This window comes from Eulemur rufifrons, chromosome 4 (assembly GCF_041146395.1).
Source record: "Eulemur rufifrons isolate Redbay chromosome 4, OSU_ERuf_1, whole genome shotgun sequence".
NCBI classification, from domain to species: Eukaryota; Metazoa; Chordata; class Mammalia; order Primates; family Lemuridae; genus Eulemur; species Eulemur rufifrons.
Window position 1 is genome coordinate 84,145,205 of NC_090986.1, and position 13,312 is coordinate 84,158,516.

The 13,312-nt window shown below is 65.2% G+C and overlaps 1 protein-coding gene across 1 annotated transcript; it reads left to right on the top strand.

Moving 5' to 3' along the window:
- The first annotated feature begins 1,399 nt into the window (after nucleotides 1–1,399).
- On the top strand, nucleotides 1,400–13,082 carry GRK1 (G protein-coupled receptor kinase 1). The gene is made up of 7 exons (XM_069467492.1): nucleotides 1,400–2,098; nucleotides 3,964–4,091; nucleotides 5,351–5,508; nucleotides 6,172–6,255; nucleotides 10,230–10,354; nucleotides 11,766–11,967; nucleotides 12,784–13,082. The coding sequence occupies exons 1-7, from the start codon at nucleotides 1,400–1,402 to the stop codon at nucleotides 13,080–13,082; spliced, it is 1,695 nt and encodes a 564-aa protein (XP_069323593.1).
- The last annotated feature ends 230 nt before the right edge of the window (nucleotides 13,083–13,312 follow it).

A 13,312-nucleotide genomic window follows, 5' to 3' on the forward strand; every position in this document is an offset into this window, starting at 1 on the left:
GGCACGAAGCGCCACGGGAACCACGTCCCAGGTGAGCTGATGGGCTGGGAGGCAGGCGGAGTTGAGGTGATTGGCCCAAGGTCACCGGCTGTTAAGTGGCAGGTCTCCTGGGGAACGATGGGGCATCGTTCACCTCAAATATTTACTTGCCGACACACCTGCCGAAGCCCTTGCCGGGAGGCGGTGGGGACCGTGTTGCTCCGCCCGCCGGGCCTGGCTGCATCTCCCTGGTCGCTGCAGAGGACCCTGCGCACCTGCACAGCCCCACAGGCCTCTCCTGCCACCTTTGCTTCCTCCCGCTGTGAACCGTGACCCACTTCCTGCTCACTTGCTGGTCCTTCCTGCCCAGACCTTTATGGAGCACCTACTGTATACCAGAACAAGACAGACAGGGTCGTGCTCACCCACATTCCTGTTAGTACTGTGTTCCCCAGGTGTGTCACAGGTGTGTCCTAGACATGTCTCAGGTGTGACCCAGTTGTGTCTCACATGTGTCCCAGGTGTGTCATGGGTGTGTCCCGGCTATCTCAGGCATACCCCAAGTGTGTCCCTGGTGTGTCCGAGGTGTCCCAAGTGTGCTCCAGGTATGCCCCCGGTGTGTCTCAGGTGTGCCCCAGGTGTGACCCAGGTGTCTCAGGTGTGCCCCACATGTGTGCTGGGTGTGCCCTAGAGTGTGTGTCTGTGGCCTCTTTCTCCTCCTCATGGGCCTGCCTCTGTCTGGGTGGGGCCTCAGTGGGGTGTGGCTCGGGGGTCCTCTGCCCCTGGCCCTAAAGTCACCAGCACTGTTGCCTGGCCCTGCTTCGCCTGCAAACCACAGGTGAGAAGAAGTGAAATGATTCGGAGCTGCTCCCTCAGCAGGCGCTGGTGGTCTCACTCCTGACACCCCGGGAACCTATTTGTGGTGGGTTTTTTTCTCTCTGAATTCCTGTTTTCAGGTGGTTTCATCTCTCTCGTTATTTTCTTAAAGATAGCAGTGTGATACCGTCGGGAAAACCGCCGGCCACCTTCCACCTGAAGGCTGACAGGACCTCCGAGCGCTGCCGTGGCCCCAGGAGTCTGGGCTTGTCCTCAGCGCGGGAAGAGGAAGACAGCGGCAGGAGGAAGGGCAGCTGAACGCCTGTCTAATCTGATCAGAGAGGCTTAGCGGATTGTCTTTTTCTGGCACCTGTGCCTCACCCCTGCGCGTCCTCCGTGACCTGGGCTGGGATTTAGCTGGTGCTGCGTCAGCCCTGGGCCCCCCACGCCCTCGCCATGGGCAGGACGCCTCCCCTGTCCAGCTGGGGCAGGGACGGGCCACAGGCCAAGGGCAGTGGTCAGGCCCGCTCTGGCCGCGAGCTCCGTGGGCTCAGCCTCGGCCGATGGTCCTCACGCCTGAAGCGGGCGGGAAGCCGGCGTCGGGATGGATTTCGGGTCCTTGGAGACGGTGGTGGCCAACTCTGCCTTCATCGCCGCCCGGGGCAGCTTTGACGGGAGCAGCGCCCCGTCCTCCCGGGACAAGAAGTACCTGTCCAGGCTCAAGCTGCCCCCGCTGTCCAAGTGCGAGGCCCTGCGCGACAGCCTGGCGCTGGAGTTCGAGAGCGTGTGCTCGGAGCAGCCCATCGGCAAGCGGCTCTTCCAGCAGTTCCTGCAGGCGGACGGGAGGCACCTGCCGGCGCTGGAGCTCTGGAGAGACATCGAGGACTACGACACGGCCGACGACGACCTCCGGCCCCAGAAGGCCCAGGCCATCCTGGCCGACTATCTGGACCCCAAGGCCAAGCTCTTCTGCGGCTTCCTGGACGAGGGCATGGTGGCGCGGGTCCGGGAGGGGCCCTCGGCCAGCCAGGACGGGCTGTTCCAGCCCCTGCTGCAGGCCACCCTGGCACACCTGAGCCAGGCGCCCTTCCAGGAGTTCCTGGGCAGCCTGCACTTCCTGCGCTTCCTGCAGTGGAAGTGGCTGGAGGCCCGGCCCCTGGGCGAAGACTGGTTCCTGGACTTCAGGGTCCTGGGCAAGGGGGGCTTCGGGGAGGTGTCCGCCTGCCAAATGAAGGCCACCGGCAAGATGTACGCCTGCAAGAAGCTCAACAAGAAGCGGCTGAAGAAGAGGAAAGGGTACCAGGTAAGCAAGCGGTGCCGGGCGGGGCAGGCCGGGCACCTGTGGCCTCTGCCTCCTCCCGGGCTGGGCTCCCCAGGGGGTTGCAGGTGTGGAGAGCCACCTCACAGCTGTACGACCTCACACCTGGGCAACCTCACACCTGAGCGACCTCACACCTGAGCAACCTCACACCTGGGCGACCTCACACCTGAACGACCTCACAGCTGGGCGACCTCACAGCTGGGCGACCTCACACCTGGATGACCTCACAGCTGTACAACCTCACACCTGGGCAACCTCACACCTGGGTGACCTGACTTCACACCTGGACGACCTCACAGCTATACGACCTCACACCTGGGCAACCTCACACCTGGGTGACCTGACTTCACACCTGGACGACCTCACACCTGGGCGACCTCACAGCTGGGCGACCTCACACCTGGACGACCTCACAACTGGGTGACCTCACACCTGGGGTGACTTCACACCTGGACGACCTCACACCTGAGCAACCTCACACCTGGACGACATCACAGCTGGGCGACCTCACAGTTGGGCGACCTTACACCTGGGCGACCTTAAACCTGGGATGACCGACACCTGACCTCATACCTGGGGCAACCTCACACCTGGGTGACCTCACAGCTAGGCGACCTTACACCTGGGCGACCTTACACCTGGGGTGACTTCACACCTGGGGGACCTTACACCTGAGCAAACTCACACCTGGACAACCTCACACCTGGGTGACCTCACACCTGGGCGACCTCACACCTAAGCAACCTCACACCTGAGCAACCTCACACCTGGGGTGACCTCACAGCTGGGATGGAGGTGCCACGTGGCAAGTTGAGGGAAGAGCGCCCTGCAGGGAGCTGCTCAGGGGCTGCTCTCCGACCGTCCCAGAGCCGTGGCCTGTGCTGCGGCAGACGCCAGAGGCGAGTGAGGCAGGGCCTGTGGGCCGGACGGCGCTCTGAGCACCCGCCAGCGGGAGGCAGAGTCGCCGTGGTGCTGGCGCGGCGGCTGCTTTCAGGACGCACACGTGGGCTGCCGTGGGTCCCACGGCTCTGCCTCTGCGGCCCTGTGTCTGCCGCGGTGGGGCCAGGGGGGGCTGCCTCGAGCTCCCAGGACACGGCTGCCCAGGCCACGCCCTGCTCCGTGTGGCTCCGGTCCCGTCCCAGTTGCACGGCAGGCGCAGAGTTGAGGCGAGCGAAGCGCCCTCGGTCAACAGCAGCCGGCGCGGCCGTGACCCCTAGTGAGAGGTTGCGTGTCAGGTGTGCGTGGCCAAGGCTGGGTGGGGCCCAGAAAACATAGGATGCTCTCGCCGTGGACTGGGGTGGACGTGGTGACGCCTCGTGGTTGCCTCACTGTGATTTTCTCAGAACTGCTTAGTCCACATGCGGTTCCCGTGCCAGGCCGCTCACGTCACCCGTGACCTTGTTACTAACCCACAGGCAGCCTCTGCTCTCGACCCCAGGGCCCCAGTGCACAGCGCCCTGGGACGGCCCACGCGGTGCAGGCAGGACCCCCAGGGGCGGCCCCTTCATGCGCTCTGTGACCTCGTGCAGACCTTCCACGAGGTGGCGGCCGGGGCGCAAGAGGCCGGGAGGCGCAGGGGCTGTGGCCCAGAGGCCAGGACGGGCGGAGGGCACGGCAAGTTGGCGCCGGGAGGAGGGTCCTCTCCATGCTGTGCCTGAGGGCATGTGCGTGTCTGGTTTTCTCTCTGAGAAACGGGCACCGGGCCGTGTTTTAGCTGCATTGGCTTTATGAAAACCACGTGTGAGATGCATTTGCCGCTGTGTCTGGTGCCCAGGCGCCCTCTGGGCTCTGGACCTCGGGCACTTTCCTGCCTGAACCCGGTGCTGATTCTGCATCTCGCTTTTCAGGGTGCCATGGTGGAGAAGAAGATTCTAGCAAAAGTGCACAGCAGGTTCATAGTCTCTCTGGCCTACGCCTTTGAGACCAAAACGGACCTCTGCCTGGTGATGACCATCATGAACGGAGGGGACCTCAGGTAAAGCCTTGTCCAGATGGGGGCGGGGCCCGGCTGTCCCGGGCCCTGGGAGGGCGGCTTCCCACCCACAGAGCACGCAGCCGCCTGAGGCTACCCCTGCTGTCTGGACCCCCCCCCCCACTGTCTGAGGAAAGCCTCGCGCCCTGCCCACCCCCCCCCCAAATTCCCTGTGTCTGTCCGGGATCTGGCGTGGAGAGCAGCCCTGGCGCTGTGCCCGAGACACAGGCGCACCCATGGGTGCGGTGAGCACGTGGCGGGGCCTCGGCTCAGGGGGGTGGGTGAGGAATGTGTCGAGCCCACTCCGGCGGCAGCAGAGCTGGACATGGGGTGTCCACTGCCAGAGCCAGCGCTGTGCCACCAGCGGCAGAGAGGAGGCGGCGCCCTGGCTCCAGCAGGCCTGGGCTCCTGTGGGGCAGGACCCCTCGCCGGTCGGGCGCGTGGCCGCGCGTTGCCCCAGTTTCCTGGACTGTGAACTGGGGATACGTAACAGCTGAGTTCAGAGGTCATTGTGAGGGTTAAGTTAACACCTGGAGAGTGTCTGGCGCTAGGGAGGCCACCGGGGGGCTGCGGTGGGGTCCGCCGGGCTCTGCACCCCTCCCCATGGACTTAGCTGTGCGGATCTGCTCGGGGCAAGGCAGGGGGGCCACACTCAGCTCCCGGGAAGAGGGCGCGCCGCGCTCCGCGCACGAGACGCCAGCTCCCGCGAGCCAGCCTGGGCTGCGGCGCCTCGTCTGCGGCACCTGGGCTGCACCTGTCTCCCGGTGCTGCCCGGTTTAAACAACGCATTTCCTCGCATCTGTCAGATTTCGCGTCTCTGTAGAGCGTGTCCGTGGAAGACAGAGGAAAGGACTTTGTGCAGGGAGGGAGGAGGCTGGGCAGGGACGTCTGGCTGCCATGGGGACATCACCACACGCATCTGCGGACCCCCAGCTTCTCACGCTGTGGGGCTGCTCTGGCCTGTGCAGCCCTCCTGGCCGGCCCCAGCCTCATCCCTCCAGCCGGTCCGGGCGACGGCCCCGGGGCTGTTCCCAGCATCTGCGGCCAGGGCCAGAGGGGGAGGGAGATGCACTAGGACATCCCTTTTGTCCCCAGGGCAGTCATGGTTAAGGTCTGTGAGCTGCCGCAGCCCCACCACGGCCTCGGGGTCAGCCTGCAAGTGACCAGACTGCCGGCACAGGACGCGGCGCCAGGGCCCGCTGTCTGTCGGCGTTTCCTTCCTGCCACGCCTGGGCTCACGGGTCCGCGCGGTCTGCCCGCAGGTACCACATCTACAACGTGGACGAGGAGAACCCCGGCTTCCCCGAGCCCCGCGCGGTCTTCTACACGGCGCAGATCGTGTGCGGCCTGGAGCACCTGCACCAGCGGGGGATTGTCTACCGCGACCTCAAGCCTGAGAACGTGCTGCTGGACAACGACGGTGAGGCGGCCTCCCCGCAGCCGCGGCCTCCCACGAGGACGGGCGGGTTTGCTAGGCGCTCGCGGAGCTTTCAAGGCCGAGACGGCCAGGTTCGCCGTTCAGTCCACCACTTGGTGGCAGAGCGGCAGCTGGCAGGGTCTCCAGGTGGCCGTCCTGAGTTTTGAGGGACTTCGGTGACAGTCGGTGCGCAATTAGGCACCTGGCATCATGAGGCATCACCTGCAGCTCACAGTGCAGGTGCTGGGACCCCTGAGCCCCGCTGTGCCAGGCTATCCTCCTGCCAAATGCCGGTCCCCGGGCGCCTGTCGGAGAGTAACCGTAAATTTGGGGTGGACCACGCCGAAATTCCAGCGATAGGCTTGCGCGGCGTGGCGCTTCCCAGGGACCCTCTGCAGTCGGCCAGGGAGGGCATGTAGTCACTGTGTGAGGCTGAGTGGGGTGTGTGTGTGTGCTGTGCTGTGTGTGTGCACTCTGTGTGTGTGCATATATGTGTGTGTGCTGTGTATGAGGCTGAGTGGGGTGTGTGTATGTGTGTGGTGTGTGCTGTGTGTGTGCTGTGCGCGTGCTGCGTGTGTTTGCGGGCATGCGCGTCTGTGCTGGGGCTAGCTCTGGGCCAGCTGCTGAGCCGTGGGCACGCGTGACACAGGCCCATCTGCTTCCCAGGCAACGTGCGGATCTCTGACCTGGGGCTGGCGGTGGAGCTGGCGGACGGGCAGACCAAGACCAAAGGCTATGCGGGGACCCCAGGTGAGGCAGGTGTGCGGGGCGGGGGTGGGGCGCTCCTCGCCGTGAGCAGGGCCAGAGCTCAGCCGTCTCCAGGCCAGAGCTGGGTCGTGGCCCCCCTGGCCTGGGGCGGCGGCGGGAGTTGGGGTTGCTGTGGGCTCCCTCACCCCTCTGAGCAAGCTGGGGCCATGGCCACACCCTGCAGCTAGAGAGCTCGTCGTTGCCGCAGAGACAGCCCCATGCTTGTCCCACACACGGCTGCCGGTTGGGCGCACCACGCCTGCTGTGGTCACAGCTGCCTGCTTTGGTGCCTTCATGGGCAGGGACCAGTGGGACCCAGAGATGTCGGTGGCTCTGGGCACCAGCAGAACCAGTCAGTCCAGAGAGCCTGAGGGGCTGCTGCATGGGCCACACCGCAGGGTGACGGCACAGGGACTGTGCTCAGCTTTAACAAAGCCCTCATGGGCACCCACCAACACACTGTGCGTTTGTACCACATGCACCTGTATGCGTGTGTATGCATGTGAATGTCTATGTGTACACATGCGTGCATGCATGTGTGTGTGCATTTATGTGTGGGTGTGCCTATCCATGTCTTTGTGTGCATGCATCTGTAACTGCACACGTGTACATACATGTGTCTGCCTCTGTACACACATGCATGTGTGTCCATGTGTCTGTGTGCATATATGTGCTTGTGCATGTGTGTGCACACCTCTACATGTGTACATGCATGTCTGTGTGCCTTGTGCATGCATGTGAGTGCATGTGCACACGTCTGCACGCATGTGTGCATGTGTATGTCTGTGTATGCATGAGTACAGCTATGTTTATGCAAGTGTGTCTATGTGCATGTGTGTCTGTGCATGCATGTGTGTGTGTTTGCATGTTTGTGTGTGCTGTGTGCATTCCTACATATGTGAGTGTGCAGGTATGCGTGTGTGCACGTGTGCAGGAGACTGTGTGTGAACGCCCATGTCTCTGAGAGTGCACATGCGTGTGTCTGTGTGCCTGTGAGTGAGGCCCACGTCCGGCGCATCCTGCTGCCTCCCGGACCTGGTCTCACTCCCCTCCTCTCACCCTGCCTGCTGGCGGGAGGAAAGCCATGGGTGCGGGGGGGGGGTGGTGGGGAGGGGAACCGCAAAGTCAGCTCGGGCGGGCGCCACATTCCCGGCCCGCGGCTTGGATGACTCACTGGACCTCTGAGCCTGTGGGGCCGACGTTCGCCACGCCGGCTTATTGTGAGGTGTGCGGTGGCAGTGGCACCTGGTGCCTGCGTAGAGTGGCCACACCACTTACTCTTTCTCTTCCACATGCCGGACGGCTCGATGTGTTCAGGTTACATCTGACGGGATTTCCGGGAACGTTTCCGTCTTCCCCTGGGTTGTTTTGGTTTGGGGAAAAGGCGCTGCCGGCTGACGTTGGGGTTTGTGCAGAGTGGCGTCGAATCCGCCAGACCCCTGTGCTTCAGGCGCCGTCTGTCTGTGCCGGGGCTGTGCCGTGGCTGTGCGGGTCTGTCCCGTCTGCCGTCAACTTGGGGGATGGCATCTCTGTGTGGGGGTGACCTGGGTCCCCCAGCTCCGAGGAAGGCCGACGCCACGCCCGCAGCCCTCACGCCAGAGTGCACTTGGCATGTGATTCAGGAGTTCTGTGCAGGGTGCCCAGCGATGGAAGGTCTGAGAACTTTCTGGAAGGCAGCCGTCCTGGGGCTGCGCCTGCTCCCCACGAGCAGACTCTGTGTCTGCAGACGGGGGCGGGGTGCGGTGCGACTCGAACCCTGACGCTGCTCACCAAGTTCTGGGCGTGGGCGTGCGGGCAGGGCCCACTCACGTGTTTCAGGGCAACTCAGGACCACCCCAAAGCCAGGACTTGAGCTCAACCACGAGGACACGCATGGACTGTCTGTGCCCTGAGCCAGAGCCCCGCTGGCCACCAGAGGGCCCCAGCTGCCTTTGCAGTGGCTGCCGAGCCGCTGGTTTGAGGATTTGCTGTGAGCCCTGGGTGGACCCCAGACCTCCCACGCGCATTTCTGTCGACGGTGAGTGCAGCCACCACCCGTGACGGGTGGGGGACAGAGGATCCGTCCTTTGCACAATCTGACCAGCCTGAGAGGGGAGGTAGAGGGGTGACGCCATGGGAGTGTCCCCAGCAATGAGCCCGGGAGGCGCCAGGCGAGGCGCCTGCAGTGGCCAAGTGCCACCCGAGCCCAGCCTGGACTGAGCAGAGGCCGAGGGGAACCGTCGCCACTGAGGTCGTCAGGACAGAAGAGGAGACGCTGCGCCCACAGAGCAGGACGCGGTGAGAACCGACACTTAGGGAGCCTTGGAAATAGAAGAATGTGGGAGAAACAAAATGCTCGAAGCATTTGAAAGATAAATTTGGATTTTCCCCAGAAAGTAGATCAAAGTACAGAAATATGGAAAATAGGAGAGGAGACACAAGAAAAGTAGAAGCCTAGTCCAGAAAGCTCAATGTTGGCATGGTCATCGCGAGGGAGAATGGAAGAATTGTCAGTGAAAGTTCTAGAAAACCCGCAGAGTGGAGCCAGGTGAACTCGAGTGCTGGAAGCACCTGCGTGTGGATTGAAACCGACTCCGACAGTTCAGGACACAGGAGACACCACGAGCTTCCAGGAGGGGGCGGCCGTGCTGGAAGCACGAAATCACCCAGAAATTCGGAGAGGAAATTATTTCCAGCCTAGAATTTTATGCCCGGACTCTCAGTTACACAGGGAGGTAAAATAAAGGCGTTTTCAGATGTGAAAGTTCTCAGAAATGTGCTTCCTCCGCGCCTCCCGCAGGAAGCGATGTGGCCAGAATCAGGACAGTGTCTGGGCAAAGGACACGGGGCCCAGGGGCCCAGTGTCCCCAGCAATGAGCCCGGGAGGCGGGAGCTGCAGCCGACTGCGGGACGTCGGCTGCAGCTCCTCAGTCCAGACTGGAGCAGGGGAGAAGGTTCCAAAAGACTCTCGTGAGGATGAAATCTATGAAACATCTGATAAATCAGAACATGACAGGGGCCCCGGGAACTGCCGCAGAACTTGGGGTGCCATTGGTGATAAGCAGGTAGAAAACCAAGCAAATGAGAAAGACGATGTATCTGGGAAACAGAGAAACTGTAGCAAACGCGGCCAGAGCTCCGATTTGGTCCCGCGGGAATGGGGGGAGGAGGGGGGAGGAAGACCAGCGCCCTCAACCGCCAGGGAACCTCGGGGGACTGACGCTTTCCGTGCCTGAGGGGCTTGGAGGCAGCAAAGGACACGCAGGTGGATCCGCGCCGCCCCACTCCCACCCCGAAGGGCGGGTGGCGAGGAGCACAGGTGCCAGCGCTGCGGTGCCCGGAATTGAAGCCGCTCTGTCCCGACATCTGCGTCACCTCGAGCAAGTGACTTGAGCTTGCAGGGCGTCCACTTCCCGGGCTGAGCGCGGGCGCGCGCGTCTCGGCGTCGTGAGAACTACGCGCGTGCACGTCCGCCTGTGCCTGCGGTGCGCGCAGGTGCGCAGCTACGGGCGGTGCCTTGGCAGGGCGCTGACGAGAAGCCGCGGCGGCACACTAGGTCTCCAAGCAGGCGGCGCAGGACCGGGGCCAACGTGAGGTGCCGGGACAGTCCTCCTGCCCTGGGGCGTCTGGGCTTGGGTACGGGGCCGCGCGCCTGTCCTGCACCCGCCGCACCCCGAGTCGCTGGCGCGCTGCTGCGCTCCCCATGGCGGGTTTTCCCACCACCGTGTCCGAGGCGCCGGAGAGCGCAGGGAGACTTCACGCCCCGCGCACAGAGCAGGGTGCTCGGCCAGGGGCAGCCCTCACCCGGGACGTCCCACCACGTCTGGAGACACTTCTGACGGTCACAGCCGGGACGCTGTTGGCACCTGGTGGGCAGCCCCCAGCAGGTGTTCTGGGTCACACGTGTCGGGAGCCCCAGCCCCGCGATGGCCAGGGCGGGAGAGCAGTGGCCGTGGCGGCGGCAGCGCGTCTCTGAGCCGCACCGTGCTCTGCGGCAGGTTTCATGGCCCCCGAGCTCCTGCGGGGTGAGGAGTACGGCTTCTCCGTGGACTACTTCGCCCTGGGCGTCACCTTGTACGAGATGATCGCGGCCAGAGGACCCTTCCGAGCCCGAGGAGAGAAGGTAGGGCCGCCCCGCAGTGTCCTTGCTGGGGCCGTGCAGCACCGGTGACGCTGGCGCTGGGGGGGGGAAGGGCGGGCAGACCACCGCACCGGCTTCGCTGTCTGTGTCCACGGTGACCCCTGCTACTGAGACTGCGGTGGCGGAGGGACTTCAGGCCTGTCCTTGTGCCCCGAGCGAGCAGGGCAGAGCCGACAGCCGCCTGAGCGCTCCATGCGCTCAGCTTCTCAGGGTCCCGCGTGGCCGGGGGCGCTTCCTCCGCAGGGAGATCGGGTGACTCATCCGCTGCAGCTCTGGACACAAAGCCGTGCCCTGGCGGGGTGTTGGGGCCACCCTGAGCCTGCCCCACCAGCGCATCCTCAGCTCCAGGGGCCACCGAGGCCGGTGCTCTCAGGACGTGGGTGTCAGGGCCCCTCCCTGTGGACGGTCCTGCTACCCTTCTGTCCAGACGCCGAGAGCCTGCTGCCACTGTGGGCACAGCTGTGGTTCTGTGTGTCCTGGAGGGAAGGGTTGTCTCCCAGGGAGGTGCCAGCTCTCTGAGACCCCGAACCAGGAACAAAGATGCTGTGGGGCCTCCGCTATTGGAAACCAAGGGAGCAGAACCGCCTCTCCCTCCAGTGAGCAGCGACTCAGAGCCCAGAGACGTGGCGGCCTTGGCCCACTGAGGCAGCGCTGGACCAGAGTCAGGGGCTGGCCTCCCCCGTGCCTCAGGGCCCCACAGGGACTCAGACGCAGTTGCCCAAGCCCACAGCTGCCTCTACCCTGCCTGGGGGTCCTGCCCCCACTTCTCCTGCCTGGCTCTACCTGGAAGTGTGCCCAGCCCCCTGGCTATGCTTGGGGACAGACCAAATCCTGTCCCCTAGTGCCAGAGGCTCCACTTCTCCACCTGTGTCCGAGGGGCTGGGCGTGGGCTGCCGGGGCATATGGGGCGGTGGGAGTGTCGGTGGCCTGCTCCCTGGGGCTCCCGGGTGACTGAGCAAAACCTCACACGCACGTGTCAGCTGGGGCCTCTGTTGGGAAGTGACCCCTCAACAAGCCGGTAACAAGAGAACGACACAGCGCCCCCCTCGCTCTCATGCCCAGCTGGCCAAGCGTGACAGCCCGGCTGGGGTGTGGCACCCACTTGGTATTTCCGGCCGTCCCTTCCCTCGGTGGCCTGGGATGGTCATTGACATAGAGCCAGCAGGTCCCTGACAGCCCACAGCGTCCGCCTTGGGGAACTTGGGAGCCGTGCGGGGCCTTGCGGGCGCATCCGCGGGGCAGGGCACACCGAAGCATGCCAGTCACCGTCGCCCGGTGGGAGCGAGTGTGACCACTCGGGCGACATCAGTGGGCCCCGCGGCGGGGCCTACAGTGTCCTGTCCCCTCTGGACCCCAACCCTAATCCCAACCCCAACCCCTCCGCGCCGCGCAGGTGGAGAACAAGGAGCTCAAGCAGCGCATCCTCTCGGAGGCCGTCAAGTTCCCGGACAAGTTCAGCCCGCCCAGCAAGGACCTGTGCGAGGCGCTGCTGCAGAAGGACCCGGAGGCGCGCCTGGGCTTCAGAGACCAGAGCTGCGACACGCTCCGCGCCCACCCGCTCTTCAAAGACCTTAACTGGAGACAGCTGGAGGCTGGTACCGTCAGGCGCGGCCTGGGGGGTCGGCAGGGGTCGCGGGGCAGGAACACCGGAGGCACCTGGGGAGCGCCCCCACCCTCCGCTCACCCACGTGCCCAGGACGGGCGCTGACGGGCCGGGCCGAGGCGTGGGGTGGGCAGGAAAGAGGCTGTGGCACTTTGACCTCGAGATCCAGACCCGCTGCGCTGCCCACCTGTGCTGCGAGGGCGCCCCGCCCCGACCCCAGGCGGCGTCTCCGGCGTGTACCTGGGGCGGCTCCGCACTCCTCCCGCACCTGCCGGCAGGTGGCAGGTCTGGGCTGTGCGTCTGAGACGGACGCGCGCTGGGAGCCCGCAGTCGGCGGGGAGAGCTCGCCGCACACGCTGTGACGGCAGGGACGGCACGGCCACCGGGGAGCTGTCCGTGGCGGACGCTCTGTGTCTGGCGGCCGGGGATCGTGGCCCACGAGCGTGTTGGGGGAGCCGCTGGCTCTGGAGAGGGGCGCGAGGTTCAGCTCGGATGTGCGGTGCCCGCGAGGACGATGACGTTGCCCACCCGGGAGGCTGCCCCGGGAGTGGGTCTGCGAGAGGGTGGGGGCCCGGGAGGCGAGGCCCCCGTGCAAGGGGCGGAGGGTCTGCTCGGGGAGAACCGGGGGGGGCGCAGGCCCCGGCGGGCCCCTCCGCAAGAAGCCTCCAGACCGTCCTGCGCATGCGCGCTCCGTCCAGCCAGGTGCGCGCACGGGGCCCTGAGCTGCGGGGAGACGCCGCCCTCGGGGCTGCTCCGCCCGCCCCGCCGCCGCCGACCCCGGCCGTGTCTGTGCTCTGTCTCCGAGCAGGGATGCTGATCCCGCCCTTCATCCCGGACTCCAGGACCGTCTACGCCAAGAACATCCAGGACGTCGGTGCCTTCTCCACAGTCAAAGGCGTGGTCTTCGACAAGACGGACACGGAGTTCTTCCAGGAGTTCGCCACCGGCAACTGCCCCATCCCCTGGCAGGAGGAGATGATCGAAACCGGCGTCTTCGGGGAGCTGAACGTGTGGCGCGAGGACGGGCAGATGCCGGACGACATGAAGGGGGTCTCTGCGGGGCCAGCGGCCCCCACGTCCAAGTCAGGGATGTGTCTGGTCTCCTAGGCGGGGCGGAGGCGGCGGCGGCCCCTGGACGGCGAGGGGCCCCGCAGGCCTCGGGGAGGCGCCCGCCTGGGGTCGCCGGCGGGTGGACACAGGGCTCCCTGCGCCAGTCCCTGCTGCGCGGCCGGGTCTCGAGGCCCAGGGAAGAGCAGGCCAGCGCGGGCCCAGGGCGCGGACTCCAGGCCGGGGTCCCCAGCCTCCGACCCTCGCAGCCCAACAGCCTCGCGCCTGGT

Bases quoted from the DNA above. Each gene is read 5' to 3' on its own strand.
- GRK1 (XM_069467492.1), top strand. From the start codon at position 1,400: ATGGATTTCGGGTCCTTGGAGACGGTGGTGGCCAACTCTGCCTTCATC. The intron at 2,099-3,963 runs GTAAGCAAGCGG...CTCGCTTTTCAG, and splicing joins AGAAGAGGAAAGGGTACCAG to GGTGCCATGGTGGAGAAGAA. The intron at 5,509-6,171 runs GTGAGGCGGCCT...TCTGCTTCCCAG, and splicing joins CGTGCTGCTGGACAACGACG to GCAACGTGCGGATCTCTGAC.